The sequence below is a fragment of the Candidozyma pseudohaemuli genome (assembly GCF_003013735.1).
Source record: "Candidozyma pseudohaemuli strain B12108 chromosome Unknown scaffold00011, whole genome shotgun sequence".
Lineage (NCBI taxonomy): Eukaryota > Fungi > Ascomycota > Pichiomycetes > Serinales > Metschnikowiaceae > Candidozyma > Candidozyma pseudohaemuli.
Genome location: NW_020194445.1, coordinates 423,575 through 444,438, shown reverse-complemented (window position 1 = coordinate 444,438; position 20,864 = coordinate 423,575). Strand labels below are relative to the sequence as shown.

The 20,864-nt window shown below is 43.9% G+C and overlaps 7 protein-coding genes across 7 annotated transcripts; 2 read left to right on the top strand and 5 right to left on the bottom strand.

The window, feature by feature from the left end:
• Nucleotides 1-2,802: 2,802 nt before the first annotated feature.
• On the bottom strand, nt 2,803-3,850 carry C7M61_004023 (uncharacterized protein; the record flags this gene model as incomplete). The annotated part of the gene is made up of 1 exon (XM_024859353.1): nt 2,803-3,850. A coding segment is annotated over one exon (1,048 nt), but the record flags the coding sequence as incomplete, so codon positions are not given.
• A 1,882-nt stretch (nt 3,851-5,732) lies between these two features.
• On the top strand, nt 5,733-6,065 carry C7M61_004022 (uncharacterized protein; the record flags this gene model as incomplete). Its single annotated transcript, XM_024859352.1, has 1 exon — nt 5,733-6,065. One exon carries the CDS (start codon nt 5,733-5,735, stop codon nt 6,063-6,065), a length of 333 nt encoding a protein of 110 aa, XP_024712654.1.
• A 1,542-nt stretch (nt 6,066-7,607) lies between these two features.
• C7M61_004021 (alkene reductase) lies at nt 7,608-8,825 on the bottom strand (the record flags this gene model as incomplete). Its single annotated transcript, XM_024859351.1, has 1 exon — nt 7,608-8,825. One exon carries the CDS (start codon nt 8,823-8,825, stop codon nt 7,608-7,610), a length of 1,218 nt encoding a protein of 405 aa, XP_024712653.1.
• Nucleotides 8,826-9,538: 713 nt separating this feature from the next.
• C7M61_004020 (uncharacterized protein) lies at nt 9,539-12,037 on the bottom strand (the record flags this gene model as incomplete). The annotated part of the gene is made up of 1 exon (XM_024859350.1): nt 9,539-12,037. One exon carries the CDS (start codon nt 12,035-12,037, stop codon nt 9,539-9,541), a length of 2,499 nt encoding a protein of 832 aa, XP_024712652.1.
• A 409-nt stretch (nt 12,038-12,446) lies between these two features.
• C7M61_004019 (sugar porter family MFS transporter) lies at nt 12,447-13,874 on the top strand (the record flags this gene model as incomplete). The annotated part of the gene is made up of 1 exon (XM_024859349.1): nt 12,447-13,874. The coding sequence occupies one exon, from the start codon at nt 12,447-12,449 to the stop codon at nt 13,872-13,874; it is 1,428 nt and encodes a 475-aa protein (XP_024712651.1).
• A 28-nt stretch (nt 13,875-13,902) lies between these two features.
• C7M61_004018 (fungal specific transcription factor domain-containing protein) lies at nt 13,903-17,226 on the bottom strand (the record flags this gene model as incomplete). The annotated part of the gene is made up of 2 exons (XM_024859348.1): nt 13,903-15,725; nt 16,602-17,226. 2 exons carry the CDS (start codon nt 17,224-17,226, stop codon nt 13,903-13,905), a joined length of 2,448 nt encoding a protein of 815 aa, XP_024712650.1.
• A 736-nt stretch (nt 17,227-17,962) lies between these two features.
• On the bottom strand, nt 17,963-19,855 carry C7M61_004017 (uncharacterized protein; the record flags this gene model as incomplete). The annotated part of the gene is made up of 1 exon (XM_024859347.1): nt 17,963-19,855. The coding sequence occupies one exon, from the start codon at nt 19,853-19,855 to the stop codon at nt 17,963-17,965; it is 1,893 nt and encodes a 630-aa protein (XP_024712649.1).
• Nucleotides 19,856-20,864: the final 1,009 nt, after the last annotated feature.

The window sequence follows — 20,864 nt, the reverse complement described above, 5'->3', positions numbered from 1 at the left end:
AAAAAACCCAGACATCCCTAAGAAAAAACCCAGACATCCCTAAGAAAAAACCCTAAGAAAAAAACCCAGACCCCTAAAAAAACCCAGACATCCCTAAGACATCCCTAAGAAAAAACCCAGACATCCCTAAAAAACCCAGACATCCCTAAGAAAAAACCCAGACTTAAACCCAGACATCCCTAAAAAAAGCCATTTCCATCAACAGAATATCTTCGTCCCCAGGACCAGACAGGACACACCCGGCTCACCAAATCAACCCATCCGTCCAGCGAGCCCCTACAATCCCGGAGGGCTCGGAAGAAGTGGATCCCTCCAACCTCGGACTCATCCTCCTTCCTCCAAATCATCCTGAAAGAACGCCGGCGTTACTGGATGACGAGATCAAGATATTCCGTCTTAAAGTCAAATACAATCCTACCTGGGAAAGCGCTTATGCTAGGAATCTAAGACGACTGATTGAAATGACCATAAACGACTCGGGGCTAACTACGTGGGGTAGTTATCCTCGACACCTGCGAGTGCATATCCAGTACTCCAAAAGTCGAAACAAAAATGTACTTGATTACACAGGAAAATTTCAGAAGAAAGTACTACGAACACACTTTGATGGTCCAAGCTCCCACATTTTTACATCTTTTAGTCCGGATACCCAAGAGGAGGCCCGCTACCGCGAGCTCCTCGATTATCGAAGAGACCAATGCCTTCGATTCCTCGGAAAACGAAAAGCCAAACGGACTAGACGAGGGCGTACGAGGTTTCGCCGCCAGACGAGACTTAGGCTTGCTTCGCCAAGCCGTTCACCCGTACGACAGACCTCCCCCTTCAGCCTGGCTTCTGAAGGGCTGGTTAAGAGTTGGACTGACATGCTGGATTACTCCGTTCTCGGATGAACGCATCCTCGAGTACCAGTGGCTGTATTTGCTGCATTACGACTTTCACAAGATGGCAAGAAAATTGGTTAGCCGGCTTCGGATGAAGTGGTAGCCAATGGGTCGGCTTTTGCCAAGACTAGATAATGCACAGCCTACAGATAACTCCCCTCAATGTCATGCAATGCGAGGTTTTCACAAGCCGAACGGCCAACATGCACAGTGTCAATCAGGCATGGCGGCCAGCAGCCGCATCGTTAAGCGAGCGTCGCACATAACGATCAGGTTGCGTCATAAACGTTCATTGGCGGGGTCCACGATCTGACTAATCAGCATCGGCGAGCTCACTACTCACTTGTCCGCCGACGCGGACTTTCCCAAAGGCATGTGAAACTTCTTGCACCAAGTATTTAGATGTAGAAATTTCTCCGGTTGAAAAAGAATTTTCTTTTCCAGTGTTGGACAAAGAAACTTGATTTGTTGCCTACTGAGGAGATCTTTGTTGATCGAATTCGGCGTTCACTGAAGACACCACCGAAGTAGGATAATCAGTCTTTTTTTGCAGTCTTAATAAAAGAATCGTTGTTTGCCACTGCTCGCAAAGCTACGCTTTGCTCGCGACATCCCTAAGAAAAAACCCAGAACTCGTCGTCCTAAATCATCTACATTGGTACTTACTTACAATTTTTATTGAGTGTAATAACTATTCAAACTTAGTGTTTCTTTCGCTAGATTCAAGACGCTTACGCTCAGCTTTCTCTATGTTGTATTTGTGAAATGATGTTATCAATCCGTCGCCACTAGCACCGCAGTATATATAGTCGATACACACATAAAGAAGCGGAGTAAAACACCTCTCCTCCCAAACTGTTTCCACAAGCTTCGTGAATTTAGTATTAATTGTCATTGCCGTCGACGAAGGTCGCATGCCTTATTTATATCTGGGTTTTTTTCAAGGGCCGCAACCACATAGGGTAAGGCGTTCCTCAAGCATAAGGTAAGGCGCTTATAGTTGCTGCCTCGGTGAAGAGAAAGAACTGACTGACGCTATCTTATTTGCTAGAATGAGAGAAATCATGCTTTACAACAAGCCATGGTACTTCCTGAATCGCCACCAGATCAATTGCTCAGGTTGATTACATAAACTAAATAGGGATACCTGACTACACATCTGACTCAAGATCGAAGGGATTCTCTTAAATCTCTTCCTAAACCATAACACCACTTCTAGGACGCGGGCAAAAGGGTTTTATTATAAATGTCCCGGAATCAGGACTTACATTTTTTATTCCTGAAAATAACTATTTGCGCTCCACACCTAGTTTGGCGCTGCGTATACAAAATGACTTTCACACATTCGCATTTCTAAAATTGACAAAACTTCAAAACTTGAAATTAAAAAATTCATGATTATTGTGTTTTGGGCCCTTATTCTATATAGTGTATCTAAATAAAGGGTTCTCTTTATCGGTCAAATCAGCAAACTCGTGATTCTCTATCCGTGCGAACTCCTCCTGATCATTTGCCTTATCCCGTCTCCTATTCTCAATAAGCATAAGTGCCCAAATTGCTAATAGAAGTACAAAGCTCGCAATTGAACATACAACCATTGCAATTTTTGCGCCATTGTAGTCGGGGGCGTCACTTTGTCTAAATGTCTGTGGACCGATTAAATTTCCAACGCAGTAGGCAATTAAGAAAATTGCATTTCCAACTACCTTTTTCGTGTGACCTGCCACATTAGACGCAAATGATGAGAGACCACAGATCATAACAAGAGAAATGAAATTACAGAGAACGAACCCCGCAAATTGTGCTTCTTTGGGGCCAGCAAATGCTAATAAACATACACCAAGTATGGCAACGCCGTTTGAGGAGCTTGCCCAAAAAAACCTCTTGGGAAAGAAACGATACATATAAGCGAACCCGATACATCCAACAAGCTGGACTGCTCCAGGAATCATTTGCATCTTCAAGGACTTACCAACGCCGTATCCAAAAGATTCATTTAGCAAAATGGACCCAAAATTGGTTAACCCTCCGTTTGGTATGTTGGCTGAGAGAATCATAAGACTGAAAAGCCATATTTTGATGTCAGTCAATGCCTCGATAAGCTGGTATTTTTTGAAATGCTTGTTTCCAAAACCTTGTTGATTGGCTCTAATTCGCTCAACAACGTTCCTCTTATCAGTTTCATTGAGAAACCATGCTTCTGTTGGTTTATTGGGGATGTGGAGAAATATGGCGATACCCAATGCAATCGTGATAACTCCGGTGATGATGAAAATCAACTTCCAAGCCTCGATACTATAGCTCTCCATATTCTGGAAAAGGTTGTACGCAATTGCACCAGACCCAATGATCTGGCCCATACCGTTGAAGGAAAACCAGATAGAGGTTCTCAAAAACACCTCTTCTTTCTTGTACCATTTAGCGGTGACTATAACGAAAGCAGGTGTCACGGACGATTCAAGAGCTCCAAGAAGAGTTCTCAAAGCAATAAAGCCAGCATAATTTGTCACAGAGTGCAAGCATAAAATCACACCCCAGATCACAATAAAGACCGACACGGTGGTAACAACCGGGAAACGTTGCAAAGCATATGCGCAAGGGAACTCAAAAGCGAGATATCCGAGGTAGAAGGCTGTACCAGTCCAAGAGTATTGATTGCCTTTCATATTCAAGTCTTGTCTCAATCCCATAATTGAAGCGTATGAGTTCGAAAGTTTGTCCATGAACTGGACGCAATATAAGATACACACAAGGGGCAAAACGAAGGCGTCAATTTTCCAGAGCAATCTTCTGTCAGTCTTTTCATCCAAATCTAAAGAATCATCGTGAAGCATATAAGGATCAAGCTCGGCACTTGATACAACTATATTGATGGGCTTGCCATCGACTGGAGATTTGTAAGTCTTGACATGTTGTGTTTCTTCGTCTGTTGAATTGTCCGAAATTTGATTGAGCTTTGGGGTAGCCATCCTTGGTTAAGAGGAAGAGAACCGCTGATCTTATTTATGCATGAGATTCCATCTGGCGATAATGCATCCCGACTTATCTATGCGATACGCCCGGCTAAATTGACTATAAGGTACAAATCTAAGGTATCTCGTAGCTTCGCTCATTCCCTCAACACAAAAGTAATCACAGTAGGGAAAAATCGTCCTCAATCATGGAGTAACTAGTCGGATTTAAATGGATAATGAGTCTTTGGAATAGGCCGATATTATATTTATTGCACTGCGCCATAGTTTTTGCTTTCACCCCTGATCTTCGAAATAGATAAGGTAAGGTTTGGCCTCTATCATATCCTGTCATGCCTCACTAGATAACATTCCGAGATCCCCTTCTCATTCCGTCTTCCTCTCTAAAACGGCTGATAGAAGCGCATTCCTGGATTTAATCCAACGTACTTCCGCTTCATCCGAGTAGAGTCTAATCTGATCGACTTTCAATACTTAGATTGTGCAATCGACCCAGACTCTCATTTTCAGGTTGCTCTTTAAACTAATTCTATTCTGTATGGCTCAGGTTTAAGATTTGTTATTTTCCATTTTCCGAATTTCTGATATTTCGCATATTGCAGAATTACATTATGGTGGTGTAATGCAATAATACTTCCGTAAAGCAGGGTATAGACTACTTTGGTATCTATAGTAAGCCAGTGTTCTTGCCCAGACTCGTCAAAGTGTCTCGTGCTTTGTGGGCCCTAAGAAGACTAAGTGTGTTCATGGGTTGAAAAGCATCAAGAAATTTCCGCACTGCTCCTCACAAACGCCCCATGCATACTTGGCTAACTGAGAATGTGAAGAGCATGACTAGCACTGACGCTTCTTTGACTTACAAACCCCCGATTTAAACGGCATTGACAATTGTTCACCTTGACCAAAATGAATTTCGGCAACTTCACATTCTATGAGTGTGACTTGTTTACATTTCCTTGTGGTGATTCAACCATGACATTTGTCGCTCTGCAAATTCTTACAAAAAGTTATGCTATTGCTATTGAGGTTTGGACTTGTGGTCGTGACCAAGCAAGGTGGAAGATCTCTGCCCCCACTGGCTTTACCAAGTTCAATATGTAATACGCCCTTCTCCTGATGGTCTTGGGTATTTTGTTTGTTACTTAATGAGATGTCTTCCTTGTTATGGAATCCTTAACTTGCCCCGTTGAAAGGAGAAGCAAAGGTTTAAGCAATCAGATTTCACTGAATACGATTGCTCCTTTATGTTAGAGTTGGCACCAATAAGACTGCCAAATTCGACAAGTTAAGAAAACTGTATTCTTTGGAGCCATTTACGCAGTCTCCTGAGGCGTAAGTTCGAATATCTACCCTGCGTGAAACCGTGTTTCGCTTAATCGCAGGCGAGCCTATTGTTCTGTAAGATGCAAAAAAAGCCTCTCTTACATTCTTCCGTTAGCATAAGAATAACCTCAGATTTGATGTGAGATAATCAACTCTGTCGACTTCAAAAATTGATTCAAATTCTCACCAACTTGAATTAATAACCTGTAGGGTCTTTCACCAGACTTAGGGAGTAAGGCATGTGTCAAACGCCCCATGCGCCCCGAAGTGCAATACTGCACAGGAATACGTCAACTACTGCGCCTTGCATAGGAGTATGCCCAAATTCATTCGAGAAACAGAAGTTGCAAAGCACCAAAATCTCATCTAAGGCCCGCTTATTCTATATTGGAGTGTATCAGCCAACTTTTCAAGTAGAAATGATAGGACTAAAAGCTGATGGGTTAGTTGACGCCTGTATTGAGGTGCTACTAATCGATTGAGGTTATCAAAAGGTCTAAACTTATAACAGTTTTAGCAGGTATACATTCAGGGCTATGCTTTAACGGTACACAAAATGGCGTCCTCGACAGAGCATCATAAATCGAACTCTATAAATACAGAGACGCAACTCCCCTCTAACCTACAAATGAGTTTGCGTGAAATCACTTCTCCAGAAGTTTTCTCACAGTACCGTGCTTGGTCGGATGATTACTCTCGCCCAGACACTTATGAGCATCTTTGTCTTGGGGAATCGGACTATCAGATTTGCGTTAAAATTATTGATTCCAAAGAGGAGGTAGTCAGTACCAAGCACTTTGACACTAAAGTCAATGCAGACGATTGGTTGAACAATACTGTCGAGGAAATCAACGCTGAAGTTGCAAACGAGCAGAAGGCACTGACTTAAGCATCACGTTTGTGTGTGCTCAACAAATTATGAGGACTCATGTTACTTTGTGTCTCACTAACACTAGGGCATTACTCTTACACTATTCCAATCTTTGCGTTTCGTAGGTAATTACTATAAATAAACTATACCTGAAAAAACCGTTCAATACTTTTGAACCAATTGTAAAGGATCTGCGAACAAGTGATTCCCAGGCAATTACCTTTGAGTTGCTTGAGCGCGAGACTCATGAACAACTTCATCTTTTTTTTCTTTCCAGCATTGGTACTGGTGACTGCTGTTTCATTTTATGAGACGTCAAGTAGCCATCAATTGCAACTGCTCTTCAAATTTCAGCTGTCACAACTTCTTCATTCACCTTGACTTCCGAATCCTTTTTGTTAGCTTCGCGAAGGGCTAGGTTAATAAGGAAGTATATGAAGATAGGAATCGCGACGTAGGTGAAGATTAAATAAATAATGCTGAGAGTCACGGAGTAAGCTATTTGATATTTAAACCTCTGAATTGAAATATCTAGCAACTTTGAGAAAAATGACAATATTCTCAGAGATAAGGACATTCTTATGCTGCCTTATATGGATTAAACTTGTAGGTGGTTTTGCGAATGTTGTTCGAAAAATTACGAGGGCCGGTCTGAAAGTATATATAGTGCAATGCAAGGGCTTGCTATTTACGCAATGTCAACGCAGAATTGCTTACTTCTTGTGGTGTGGTCACGCCTATATTCAGCGTGTTAGCTCGAAATTCTGATGAACAACATTTAAGTACTTGGATATCTGAAGAGATTTGATTTAATGTGACCATCTGGGCCATCTGTGGTATCCCATATTTGGTATCTCAGAATCAGAAAACACAGATCTCACTCCCTCATGGAAGTTTGCCGTTAAATAGCATGTGCCTGAAAATCTGTTTTTGTGATCTTGCGCCCGCATTGAATGTGCTTTGTGAGAATACATCTCGAGTCACGATACAATCATTGATTGAAAAGAGCAGTATTATCATTTTATGGCCTTTGCGTCTATAGCAAATTAAGTTTGGAAAATTAGTTTCGGTATCATTAACTCCAGATCTGAAAAATCGGGTCGGTTAAGTGCCTCAGTTGCGGGGACTGTAGATAGCAAGCTTATCCACTCGTATCAGTCTTGCTTTTGCAAACATTTATAGGGATTACAGAATGCAACGACCAATTACAATTCTACTTATTCTGAAGCCACCTGATTTTGTCTCGGGTCTGCATTTGCGGTGACTTCGTTGAAACCTGAATCTCCACATGTACGGCTGTGCCAGAACAACGGTCGCATGTTGCGGTGCCGCACAACTACGTCATTTCGCAAATGTCACATTTGACGAGTTTTATTCGACAAGCAAAAAGAGCAACATTTATATTTTTGGGGTATCAATGTGTAAGGGGTGCTTTAACTTAGGATATCTGGCTCTAATTGTTCAAAAAAGGTACATCAATTCTCTCTAATCACTCATAGGCTTTCAGCTGCCCGTCTCACAAACTAACAAAAACAATCTATCTAAATCCAGCAAACTGGTCTAATTGGCAATTGGGGCAGCTTCACGAGTCCTTTCTGCTTCCTCGTCAAAGCTCTCCTCCTCATCCGCATTTGGGTAAGTGTTATAGCCCCAGTTTTGGTTGGTGTAAAAAGTACTTCTATCGTACTTGTTCAAGCTCTTTCCATCACGCAATCTATTTACCAAGTCAGGGTTGGCAATAAAGTATCTGGAAAATCCCGCCAAAGTGCGTCCATCTTCAAGATCCTTCAAAAGATCTTTGAATTCAGGAACATCGTAGGTATAATTGCCACTTCTGATAAGGGTTCCCTTCCAGATAAGCTTAACAAAATCATTGCTTGCATCCCGGTCTTCCCCAAACAGCATCTCGGGAATTCTGGGCTCAATCAAAGAAACATAAGCAAGAGCTTTACCAGCATCAGCCCTTTTCTGTAATTCGCTCAATATGTAGCCGTAGGTGACCAATGGGTGAACTTCGTCTTTGGAAGATTTCATACCGTTGAACTGGAGCCATGGTGAGAACCTAATGGCTACTTTGTCGGCGCCTATCTCCTCTGAAATACGGTCAATAACATTCAAGGTGAAGCGTGACCTGTTCTCCACGGAACCACCGTACTTGTCAGTTCTCTTGTTGGAGGATGCTTCAAAGAACTGATTGAAGAGGTAGCCCGTAGCACCATGAAGCTCCACATAATCAAAACCAGCATCCACCGCTCTCTTAGCTGCATCTGTAAGCTCTTCAACTAATTGATCAAGTTCTTCAGTTGTATAAGCCTCTAATTCATTGCCAGCTTCCTTGGCCTTCTTCTCATAAGCTTCGTCTGAGTAAATCGCAGATACACCTTTCAATTGCTGACCTTCTTTCTTACTCAAAGCTGCATCAGCAACACGGCCCAAAGCCCAAAGCTGGAGAGACGCAAAGGATTGGTTTTCGTGAATCTTGTCCGTGATTTTCTTCCATTCCTGAACGTGCTTCTCGGTTATAATAGCAGGGGCTCTGGAGGCGCTTCCGGTCTTGTCTGTTGCAAGCACACCTTCGGTGATGATCAAGGTTCCAGGGTCCTTCGATCTGTCATCATAATATTGAAGTTGAAGATCGGAGGGTGTGTGATCGTCAAGAGCCCTGTACCGGGTAGAAGGCACGAAAACGACTCTGTTTTGCAACTGGTTCTTGCCAACCTTGATGGCTTCGAAGACCTTGGTATTGATCAATGGTTTTATGTTGACTAAGTTGAACATTTCTGAAAGCTGGGAGAATTCTGATAAAAAATTTTTTTATTCTGAAATTCCACTTTATATAGACCTTTGGTGGCTGCTGCTTACGTGAGATCCTTCGTTTTAGCGAGGCTGCGTAGATTGTGGGTGGCGTTCTACTTGCTTTAATCCACACAATTTGAGACAAAAAGTAGGTATGAGGGAATTTAAAAGCTGAATTATACTCAAGAATATCAGCTAAATGACAGAGGGTGAGTCTCGTATTAAGTACGTACTGATAAGTATGTATTGATAAGTACGGTGCATAAGCGAGACTAATGCGGGCGTACTTCCCAAAGCGGTAATTGAACCGGTGTTTCGGAAGCTACCTCTTAACTCGCCCCAATTGTTGAAAACGGTGTAAATCAAAAGATTGACGTAGAAGAAACTCCCTAGCTCAAAATAAATCTCTATTACGTCACAAAGTCGATTTTTTTCTCGGGTTGAATATTTGTAGAATTTAGTAAGCAGCTGAAAATCTACAGATAAAGTGAGAACGCGAAGTGGAATCAAGTGCTCAGAGGACATTTATGAATTTCAAAAACTTTTTTCGTTGACATAAAGTTATATAGAGAGCATGTAGAGAGCTATTTTCTTTTGGACATCCCAATTGCTTTCGTTCACTCCAAGGGTTTGATCTCCCCAGGACTGATTTTTATTACCGTGATAAATTCACCCACACCATGAGGACATCAAATTCATGCTTCCTTGAGAGAAAGCCAATGTGTGGTTTTTTCAATGTCAAAGCTGCTCGTAAGCTCAATCAGGTCACTGGAAGAACCCACCATTACTTCGTAGGTGCCCTTCTCCAAAGTCCATTGAGAAAGACTGGTATCAAAGTAAGAGCACGAAATCCTCTTGTTGATGTCAACCTTCACACTGACAACCTCACCTGCTCTGCAGTAAACATTTTTGAAACCCTTCATGCTTTTGATGGGGCACGGCACTGAACAGTCATTTTGACCAACATAGATTTGAACGATTGTGGAGCCATTGGTAGTGCCGGTGTTTGTAACATTCAAACAGACAGAAACAGTCGTATTGTTCACTTCAAGCTTGAGGTCACTGAACTTGAAACTGGTGTAGGAGAGTCCATGGCCAAACGCAAAAAGTGGCTTGATCTTGCAATAGTCCATGTGGCGGTAGCCCATGTAGATATCGTCAAGGTATGTCAAAGAATATCTCTTGTCCACCGTGAAGCTTGTTGCAGAGGAAGAATCTTCGTATCTTTTAGGCCATGTATAAGAAAGCCTGGCACTAGGATTGTAATCTCCGTAAAGCACATCTGCAAGGGCGTTTCCAAGCTGCTCTCCAATGTAACCAGAGTGCAAGAGTGTGCTGCACTTGTCCAGCCAAGGAAGTGTCACAGGCGTACCACTTTCAATTACCACAACTGTATCAGGATTGCTGGCCAAGACTGACTCGATGAGCTTATCTTGGTATGGAGGAAGATCCATATTCTTGCGATCGAAACCCTCACATTCATAGTCCTTGTTGAGCCCAGTGATTACGATGACCTGATCGAAGCTCTTTGCCAAGGTGGCTGCCTCTTTAATACTTTCCTCTGGAGAAATGGCCTTTTCAATACCGCAAGTGACACATCCGTAACCGGTAATGAAGGAAGACTTGCCAATTGTGCTCTCAAAGTCCACTTCAAAGAGATAATCCTTACCGGCTTCAAGGTGGATCTCTTCCAAGATCTCTGGTGCATCCAAGCCAAAAGCCCCACTTGTTTTGTGCTCAAGATCATTTACCATCTTCAACTTTCCGTCAATGTAGACCCTGGCAAGACCAGAAACCTTCAAGTTGACTTTGTATAAGCCAGACTCAGGTACGGTAATCACCACCAGGAAGCTAGCGTACAACTGGTCAATGTCCCGGAGTTTAGCAGGATCAAAGTCACCAAGCATTGCATCAATTTCACCCACCTTCTCCTCGGTTATAGGCCTACGGTCAGGAACAGACCTTGGGTCATCGTAAACGCAATACTGGATTGGTGAAGGTTCTTTGCTTTTGGCGAAAAGCGAAAACGATGGAAGCAGCTTTCTGTTAGAAGCACCCAAGCACCAGGTCACATTGGAGTCTCCGAAACGTTCCACCAAAGAATCATACAACGAGATTTGGCGGTATGGCTTGACATTAGTGCATCCGCCTGAAGCAAAGTTGGCCTTTTTGGCAGCTTCACCAATCACCAACACCTTCCTGTTCTTTTTCAAGGGAAGAATATCGTTTGAGTTTTTCATCAAAACTATGGATTCTCTGGCAGCCTGGAGTACTATCTTGGCGGTCGCATCATCGTCCTTGAGACCCTCATAAGCGTCTTCTGGAATCCCCGATTCAGCAGCCTTGTTAACCAAGTACAAAACCCCTCTGACGGCATCATCCAAGGACTTTTGCGTCACCGTATCGTGAAAAATGGACATCTCCAAAAGCTTACCTCTCCAAATAGAGGGCCCAGGCATTTCAAGATCCAAACCAGCATTGATACTGTCAGCACACGAGACGGTTCCGTACCAGTCAGATACAAAAGCGCCCTCGAATCCCCATTCTTTCCTGACAATGTCCTTCATGAGGTGTGGGTTTTCATTGCAGTGAGATCCATTCAAGCGATTGTAGGCTGTCATGTACATCTCAGGATTGGCGTACTTTTGCACGAGCATGAAGGGCATCAAGTAGATCTCCCTAAGAGCTCTTTCGGAAATCAGCACGTTCATTGTCATCCGGTAGTCCTCCTTGTCATTACACACCATGTGCTTTGGACATATCATGATGTTGGTATCATGAACACCTTGGCAGTAAGCCAGAGCTAGCAATCCAGACAAAATGGGATCTTCTCCAAGAGTCTCAAAGCTTCGACCACACAAGGGGTTTCGAACCATGTTGATATTGGGCCCCATAAGCACATGTGCACCCTTAGCACGGCACTGTTCGCCCATCATTTTGCCCAAGTCGTACATCAAATCAGTGTTCCAGCAACAACCGAGCGATGTTCCCGTGGGAATACAAGCTGTGGCGACAGAATTGAAGAATTTGGTTCCTCTTACTCCATTGGGTCCATCTGAGATCCTCAACGATGGTATTCCAAGGCGATGTACAGCATAAGTGTGCCACGAGTCACGTCCACTGACGAGATTAATTTTTTCGTGCAAAGTCAATTGGTCAAGCACCGACTCGATATCAATTTTTTTGAATTCCATATTTTTTTTTATCGTGGAAGAGATAAACCCCCTAGGCCTTTTTTATAAAACGATAAACAATTAGTGAAAAGCCGACTTATACAATGCATTATCATGACCTTCGGCCGAAACCTTATCTCTGGCTCGGCCGAACAAATGCGGTTAATGTATAGCTGCAAAATTCCATATCAATGGTCCCCCCGTCGAATCGGGAAAAATTTTCCGTGGTTCTCCTCAGGCACAATCAGCATGAATGATGTCGAGGTATCTCCCTTATCAAAGATGTCTCCTCATTTTTACGTAGTGCCTATAAGTAGAATATGGCCGGCTTGAGTCCTACTAAACATCCAGAAATATGGAGAGAATTCCACTCTTCAGCCTTGATCGTCTTCCTAGGCTTATGCCTAGGTCTCAAAAGGTGCTTTTACCCATGACCTGTGCAGCAGCTGCTATCAACTCTATAACGATGGGTTACGATACAATGATGATGTCCAGTCTTATCGCCGTCCCACAATTCACAAACTACTTCAACCTCAATCCTACCACAAATGGATTGATGAACGCCAGTGTTTGGATGGGATCGATCATTTCTTGTGTTTTGATGCAATATATGGCCGATCACTTGGGACGCAGAAGAACTATCTTGTTAGCTTCTCTTTTCAGTTTCGTTGGTGTTGCATTGCAAACCGCCTCAACGGACAACATGGGAATGTTTATTTTCGCAAGAGTTGTTCTTGGTTTTTGTACCCAGTTGACTGGAGCTGCATCTCCTCTTATGGTAGCAGAAGTGGCTCCAAAGAAGATCAGAGGTTTCATGGTAGGCATGTACTTTACCTGCTTCAACGCAGGGGCTATTATTGCATCTGGAATAACTTATAGAACCGAGGATATTCACGGGACTTGGGCCTGGCGCCTTCCTTCCCTTTTGCAAGCTATACCAAGTGCATTGTCCATCCTTCTTCTCATATTCGTTCCTGAATCTCCAAGATGGATGATCGCCAAGGGGAGGTTTGAGTACGCCACAGAGGTTCTCGAAATAAGCAACAACCTCACGAAGAACCAGGCTGACGTCATGGTGCAAGAGATACAGGCGACGATCGAGGAAGAAAGGCAAGACACTAAGGGTGCATGGCCAACTTTACTTCGTCCGTCCAGACCGGACCAGAAACGATTGATTATGATCGTTTCGCTTGCTCTTATTTCGGAGTTGGGTGGTTCCTCAGTTGGAAGCTACTACCTTACCGTGATTCTCCGGCAGGCCGGAATCACTGGAACAAAGAAACTCTTGGAGATCAACTTGATCAGTTCGTGTTGGAACTTTGTATGTGCTGTATGTGGTGCTTACAGCTTTGATTATTTGGGAAGGCGGAAGCAAGCCATTGGATCACTCACAGGCATGATCATCACCTTTGCTTTGCTTGGAGGATTTGTCAAGATGTACGGTCAGAGCACCAACACAGGAGGCCAGTATGCAACGATTTTCTTGATGTTTCTTTTCAACGGCTTTTATAACTTTTGTGTGACGCCGCTCAACTGTCTTTATCCTTCCGAGCTTTTTCCAATGAAAACAAGAGCAGTTGGAACCACTATTTTCAAGTTCTGCAACTGTGCTGCGGGGCTTTTGGGAACCTTCATCTTACCAATTGCGATGGACAATGTCGGATGGAAGTTTTACGTCATTAACGCAGGCTATGATGTGGTCTTTTTGATTATAGTCATCTTATTCTGGGTTGAGACGAAGGGCTTGAGTTTGGAGGAGATTGGTAGGAACTTGGGTGAGGCACCCCCCTTGGAAATGTCCGATGCATCAGATACCGTGAGTGAAGTGCACGAGATTCATACTTTTAAGAAGCAGTGAATATCCTTGATAAATAAAGTTAAGTACGTCATTGTAGCTGGTTGAAAGCTGGTTGGAAGACATTCATGAGGACCTCCGACCAACCCGTATCGAAAAAGAGCTTCTGCATCTCATCATCAAGGAAGTTCCCGTCACTGGTACTCTCAGAATCACTCTGCTGTCTCTCGCCGGGTTTCGCCTGAAACAGGGGTGAATTTCTGGCCCTGAGGTACTGGGGCTTGTTTCTACCCGGAACAGAGTCTATAACTGGAGAAACATTGACTTGCAAGTCGTCGAGCAAATACTTCAAAGACTCTTTTTCGAACGTGTTTCCCTCTCGTTTTTCCACAATCACGAAACGCACAAGCTTGCAGAGTCTCGGCAATACAGCGATTCCAAGCTTAGCAGGTAAATGTGTAGCTTCAAGCTCCTCAAAGACGACAAAAGCAGACTCCACCTGATCCAACCGGTGCCCCATTTCGTTAGGCGAATCTATACCCGGGAACATGATGATGTCAAGAAGAATGGTGAGAGCAGCATATATTAGATGCTGTACCACGATCCAGTGTCGCCTATAGTATGAGGGTATTGGGGCTGTTGCCCTTGAGATGTTACCCAAGGCGGCTTCAATGCACTTTGAGCGATACTTCGCTAGCCATGTCTGCTTGCCAACTATAGCCAAAACTCTTCTTCCTAGGTCCAACATTTCCTCGGTTAGGGATGAGAAAAGCAAAAACCTCGCATAGTCATATGTGAGAAGACTCTCGCTGGTTGGTTCTGGCCAATCTGAAAAGAATGTGATTGTACTTGCTCTTAAATCGCACATCTTGGTCCAAGCATCAAGCGTGGCCAGCGCTGAGAAGTGATTTTCGTATAAGCACTTTTTAATGAGAGCCATTTTGATCATGATATGCTGGTAGAAAATGTTACAGTACTCGCGTGTTGCTGTAAAATCTCGAGGGACCTGATCTTCTTGTGAAAGCTCCTCGTCGGTAAGGAGATGGGGAAAGTCTTGTTGAGTTACCTCCACGTAAAAGCGTGGTTTTTCTATCTGATCCAACCAGTCGTTGAGACAGAGAGTGTACCACAAGCGCTTTTTAACTTCTGACGAGAATGAAACAGAATTTCTTCGGGGCTTGTCGAGCCCGAGTTTCCGAGCTATTCGTATGCATTGAATGAGCAATGATTGCGAGAGCTCCACACTACCGTAGGCGTGAAAGCATGTACTCAAGAGACAGAACACTTGAACCGCTTGTACGTCAGCGTGACTCATAAATTGCGCTCGACAGAGGCAGTCGTAGGCTGCAGTAAAGAGCTTCGGCCCCAATGTCTTCAATTCGTGTTCACTGAAGTTGAGCTCACTCTTCAACTGCTCAGAGCCAAAGTAGATTCCGTTGCATAAGGTGCCGTAGTATAGGGCCATCCAGAAGTAGTAATCTCTCGGCAGTTCAGTCTGCAACTTGCTCAGTCTGGAATAAACCAAACACGCTGGATCGTCTGCCACATGCTCGTTCCAGAAAGTCTCGTGCTCATCGATGAACATGTCAGGAACCACAGCATTGTGGATGAAGTTGATGTAGCTGCTCGCAAACGAACACAAGCAGTGGGACGTAGCATGGTCGATTCTCGCCATGATGGACGTGAAGTCGATGTGGAACTGAGGCCAATTCACCTCTTTTTGGCTTTCTGACTTGAACAACCTATCCACCTTGTTGAAGCCAAACGTGAGCTTCTCCACGCACATGCGGATGTTTTCGATCTCGAACTCGTTGAAAAGCCTCTTTTCTGAGATGTTTTTCCGTTCTTCATCTTCTTTGTTGGCGACATTGCCTCGAAGTAGCACCACCTCTCTTCTGCATTCTTTAGCCGTGCCTCGTTCTAGGCAATTTTTGCAAGGGATCTTCTTGTCACACCGGACTTTCCTCAGACGGCATTGGATACAAGCCAAGGGTTTTCTTTTTGTTCGTCGTATGAAATCCGTTGATGCGAAGGAAGCCATGAGATGGAAAATACGGTGTGCCGATAATTCAAGGGTCTTACGCACCAAAAGCCCCGCGTTTGGGAGAAGTGTTAAATGAGTGGATGGATGGCGAGGAATTTGATGGAAATGACAGTCAGTAAGGAGGTTTAAAATGACGCTGTTAGCTCGATATATGTTAGATTAGGTTTTGAAACACGTCACCGTTTGTCAGACTTTAAACGTGCACTTTCGGCTTATGTGAGATTATGCACAGTCTAGCGCCCTTACAGGCCTACAGGAAAGGCTTTGAAATATTCATTATTTTATCGGTTTTATTCAAGATGGGTTGTGAAATCAAGAGCTCCAGTGGAGTGGTAATAATATGGGTACTGTAAGTATCCGTTTTAGATCAATAAGGAGAACTGGGATCTACAATGAAAGCCACTTGTCTCGAATGGCCCTGCGAACTTCCTAGTCACACTACGGCAGTTTTAGAGGATTCATTGTCAAAACTCTAATAGAATATGTATTAGTCCGCACGCCCTCATTGGTCTAAATGGGTCCAGCATAAAACTAAACCCAAATGCTTACATGGACGATCAAGGATATGTACATCCCCAACCAACCCCCAGCGAATGAAAGGAGTTGGAGCCAGAAGAACGGCCCAAATTTGTACGCAAAGTCGTTGTTCTTCAAGACGTTATAGTCGGAATTGAAACATTCTGTGTCAAAAAAAATTGTGAAAAAGGTGAAAGTGGAACAAACATTCAGAATCAGCCACAAGATACCCCAAAGCGCTCCAAATTGTACTTGTGCAAAGACAAGCCAACTAAGTGCAATGGCAGAAATGGTGGATAGCAAGTAAAGGTACTTCTTATGGGCAGCGGCTTCCAGGGATGGGGTGAAGTAAAGTTTGGAAAAGCCTAAAGCCGTTTTTCGTTCTGCTTCAGATTCACCTTGCCCATCTGTGTCGAAATAAACACCATTTCTCACCCTTCTTTGGGCTCTTTTCAAGGAGTTTTGAATGGCATTCTCCCAGCCTTCAGAACTCTTCACTTCGGTTGAGCTCCGAATTTGTGAGATAACATCACGGACAAGGAGCGGAACAAGCCTAAAGCCATCGCTTTCAAAAGAGACCTTTTTGTTTGACTTCTGGTCACTCTTAACCATCCCCCATGGATAAAAGGAGTAGGTAACTTCACCGACCGGCAATTCTGCAGGAAGGTATTTGGTCACTCCCTCTGTAGAGCCCTTGTCGTACTTCTCGATTTTGAAAATGAGCTGGTTGATTACTTCGAGCCACGATAAGTCTGGATCTTGTGGGTATATCTTCACAATGGGCAATGGGAGTTTGAAAAGGATAATGGCCACGGAAAGACCATTGAGCGCCAAAACAGTGTTCTCAATAAACATGCTCAAAGGGATTGATATCTGATGATTCTTGGGAGATAAAGTGGCTAAAGCATCTCATATTTATACTTCAATTCCAGGATAAGCGAGGGCCACTTTGACACGGTGCCGCACAATTGTATGAAGGAGGTGTCATGCACGTCCACTGGAAGGCTTCAAATACACCTACAAATTATATGCCGCAGCTCCTGAAATTTTGACAGAAGCATGACTTGTTGTTTTTGTGACGCAAAGTCTAATATCCGAAATTCGCTCATGTCAATCAGGACTCAGATTAGTACGAGGTGCATTGACACAGCCCCTATTATGGAGTACTATTTTGCGTGAATGGCCTTTTAAAGGCATTTATATTATGCTGAACTTTTGTATTTACATCGAAACTTGTTACCGGGATTTCCTAATTGACGAACGTTGGTGTCACTCACAGAGCTAAAAGCGTCCCATATCCACGATTTCAGAAAAATTCAAGTAGGTTGTAGGGAGTTAAAGTACATTATCACGTTGTACTCCTTGCGACTGGCTATCTGAGGACATATTCCTGTAGTTGATTGGTCACACAAATAAAAAGGGTTGAGCAATTTGATTGTACGTTAGTCAAAATATATCCAACCGGTCTACTGGATCAGCTTCACTTAGGAAGGGTCGATAGGACCAACCGAGCGCAACGTACGAGTCTCCAGGACCTCACTTATCATAAACTTATTACTGCATTAATTACAAATAAAACCTCAAAGCCAAATTACGAAAGCAAGTAGAGAATCTTGCCCTTCCACGTTGTGGGAATCTCCTGCTTCTCCTTCGTTGGATCAGTAGGATCCTTACCATCCTGGTCCTCAATGGCATTGTGAGTGTCACCCAAGTAGTAGTCGGTTTGCATGAAACTCAAGAAAAGGTTGATGAGTTCAAGCACAATTGGTGCAACAAAGAAGTAAGGACAGATGGTAGCCAATGCCTTGACGGCACCTTGTCTGACAGGATCATCCCACTCAAGTGCCTGCAAGGACGAAAGATCGGTGTAGTATTCATAGACCTCATCATCGGTGACACTCAGGGGCATGAACTCCCTCAAGTAGTTGTACATCTTATTGGTCCAGATTTGACCCGAGATGGTGTAGCCAATGGCACTTCCCACGGTAGACCAGAGAAGCAACAAAGCCATCACCAAAGACATGTCCTGATGAGGAACAGAGGCCTGACTCGAAATGACAGTTCCGATGGTGTTATAAGCAGAACCGATACCCATGATGATCTGACTCATGACAAACTGGCCTGTGTTGGCCATGGTTCCTTGCTTTGTAAGAGGAATGCAGTAGGACACCATTCTGAGGAAAATGCCCAAGGAGTTCAACCACTTGTATCTTCTGGTGATTCTGTAGGTGACACCAGCAACAACACCGAAGAAACACAAGGAAACTGTCAAGGTGTTGTTGAAGTACGTCCAGTTCTGGTATGACCAGTTTTTGCCAACCAAGACAATACTGGACAAGTACTGCGCTCTGACACCGTCAGCCAACAAGTATATAAAGTTGATGAGAACGGCAGTGATGAAGGTTTTGTTGTACAAGATTCTTCTCGGCATCAAAGGGTATGGTGCCCAGAAGATCTCGTAGGCAGTGAAGGCAATCAATAAAACAGGCCCAACAACGAACATGGCAATCAAACTAGGGTTCTTCCATCCGTTTTCAGCGTATGGCTGCAAGGAGAAAGGCAACAACAACAAAGCCCAACCGAAACCCATTATCACCAAGCCAAAGGCGTCGATCTGGAGAGCCGAATCCCACACAATTTGCATGAATGATTTCTTCAGTTTTTGTACCTGAGGCACAAGCTTCTGGGCCTTTCTTTCAAAATGGTACAACACATAGATGACGGGGAGAACAATGACAGGCATGATGATGGCAAACATACCGTAGCCCCATCTCCAGTTTCTCTTCAAGATGGCGTCCACAATCAAGCCTGAAAACCACACGGTGATGATGTATGGGGAGGTCATGAGAGCATTGACAAGACCTCTCCATTTAAGGTCGGTAAGGTCAGCAACGATAATGTCTCTAACGAAAGAAACACCATTCGAGCCAACTGCCGTACAAACGGAACCCACAACGTAAGCACCGATAGTAGACGAAGCTGCTGCAATAATCACACCCACAGTGTAAAATGCAAGAGAGAGTGCAAAACAAAGAGGTCTAGAAGTGATATCGGCAAACTTAGCCTGGAAAGGCTGGACCACAGAACCAATGATAGCACTAGCCACGTTCACACTAGAAATCATCGAGTGTCTGTTGAAACTGGAGGTAGCTGGAACGGCATAGCTTGCAGTGGTAGAAGCATCCAAGGAGTATACCCAGGCAATAATGAGAAGACAAGTACAGAAAATCACCATGATGGACTTGCCGTTTTTGGCGGTCAACATCATGGTTCTGACATTTTCGATTCTCCTGACACCTCTGGACTTTTCATATTCCATCGAGGTGGACGAGGTGACAATCCGTATATCGTTGGAGCTGGCATCAGACACCTCGGCGTCATTTTCGGGGTGCAAGTCCACCTTTTCCGTCTGCTCCTCGATATCACCATTCACAGTGGCATCCTTTATGTCCTCCGAAGAGCTTCTCTCGATCTTTTCAGACATTGAAAACAGTGAAAAACCAGCTTACATTGCGGAATGTGGGATTTTTTTATGCTCTAGTGGGGGTCCCGACAGCGGACCGCCTTATGTAAGGCTGATGTGCCTGTCATGCAAGATTGACGTGCAGTTATAGAGCTCGAACAATACTAACGAGGTGTGCCAAGCAAATTGCGGTCGTTTTAAGATCTGACAGCTGAAACTCCACCAATCGGATCTTTAGTGTTGGACTTCCGGCCACTTTTTCCCATTATTCGATCGTTATTGTGTTTCGCAGATTTCGAATTTCGCAGATCTTCTCGATAAAATTTCAGCCTGGAGAGGTGGATTTAAAGAAGGGAGCACTGCTTATAGACGTCTTTTGTGTGATAAACACCTTTCACTATATTCTGTTGATCATCTCTTCCTTGAACAACTGTACTACAACCCCCAAATTTTAATGACTTTTTCAAGGAGGACATCGACGGCGTGCGGCTCAGTGCCACTTCGGTTTTATTCGTCAACGCGTGTCCGTATATGGCGTTGGCAGCTGCAAGCATACTGCACTTCGAACGTTGAATTATCTGATGTGATTTGATAACTCCCATAACTTGCATATGCCTGTACCTCCAGAAGAACAAGCCCCGCCAGGCTCCTACCGAAAAAAGCCCCGAGGTTTAGATCTAGACACTACATCATGAGATGAGGATCGCCCCTTATCTTTTCGATCAGTGGAGTGATTTTTTTTGCAGTTGTGATTGGGCGAGTTGGGATGTTTTTCTGAGGACACCGGTTCTCGATGCGTGGCGGCTATTGAGGCTACATCCCCAACGGTATCTTCTAGCGGGTTATGGTGTTGTCACCGTGTACCGGAGCAACCCCAAGTTTTCCTTGGAGTGGCACATCTTGGCGGTAAAGAAGGAAAAGTGAATTGAGCCAAGGAAAGTGGTTTTTTGCTGGGCATGGAATGTTCGTATTTCATTGACATATGAAAAGGTGGCGCAAAATGTGGATCTGGATTCACTGGTATGATATG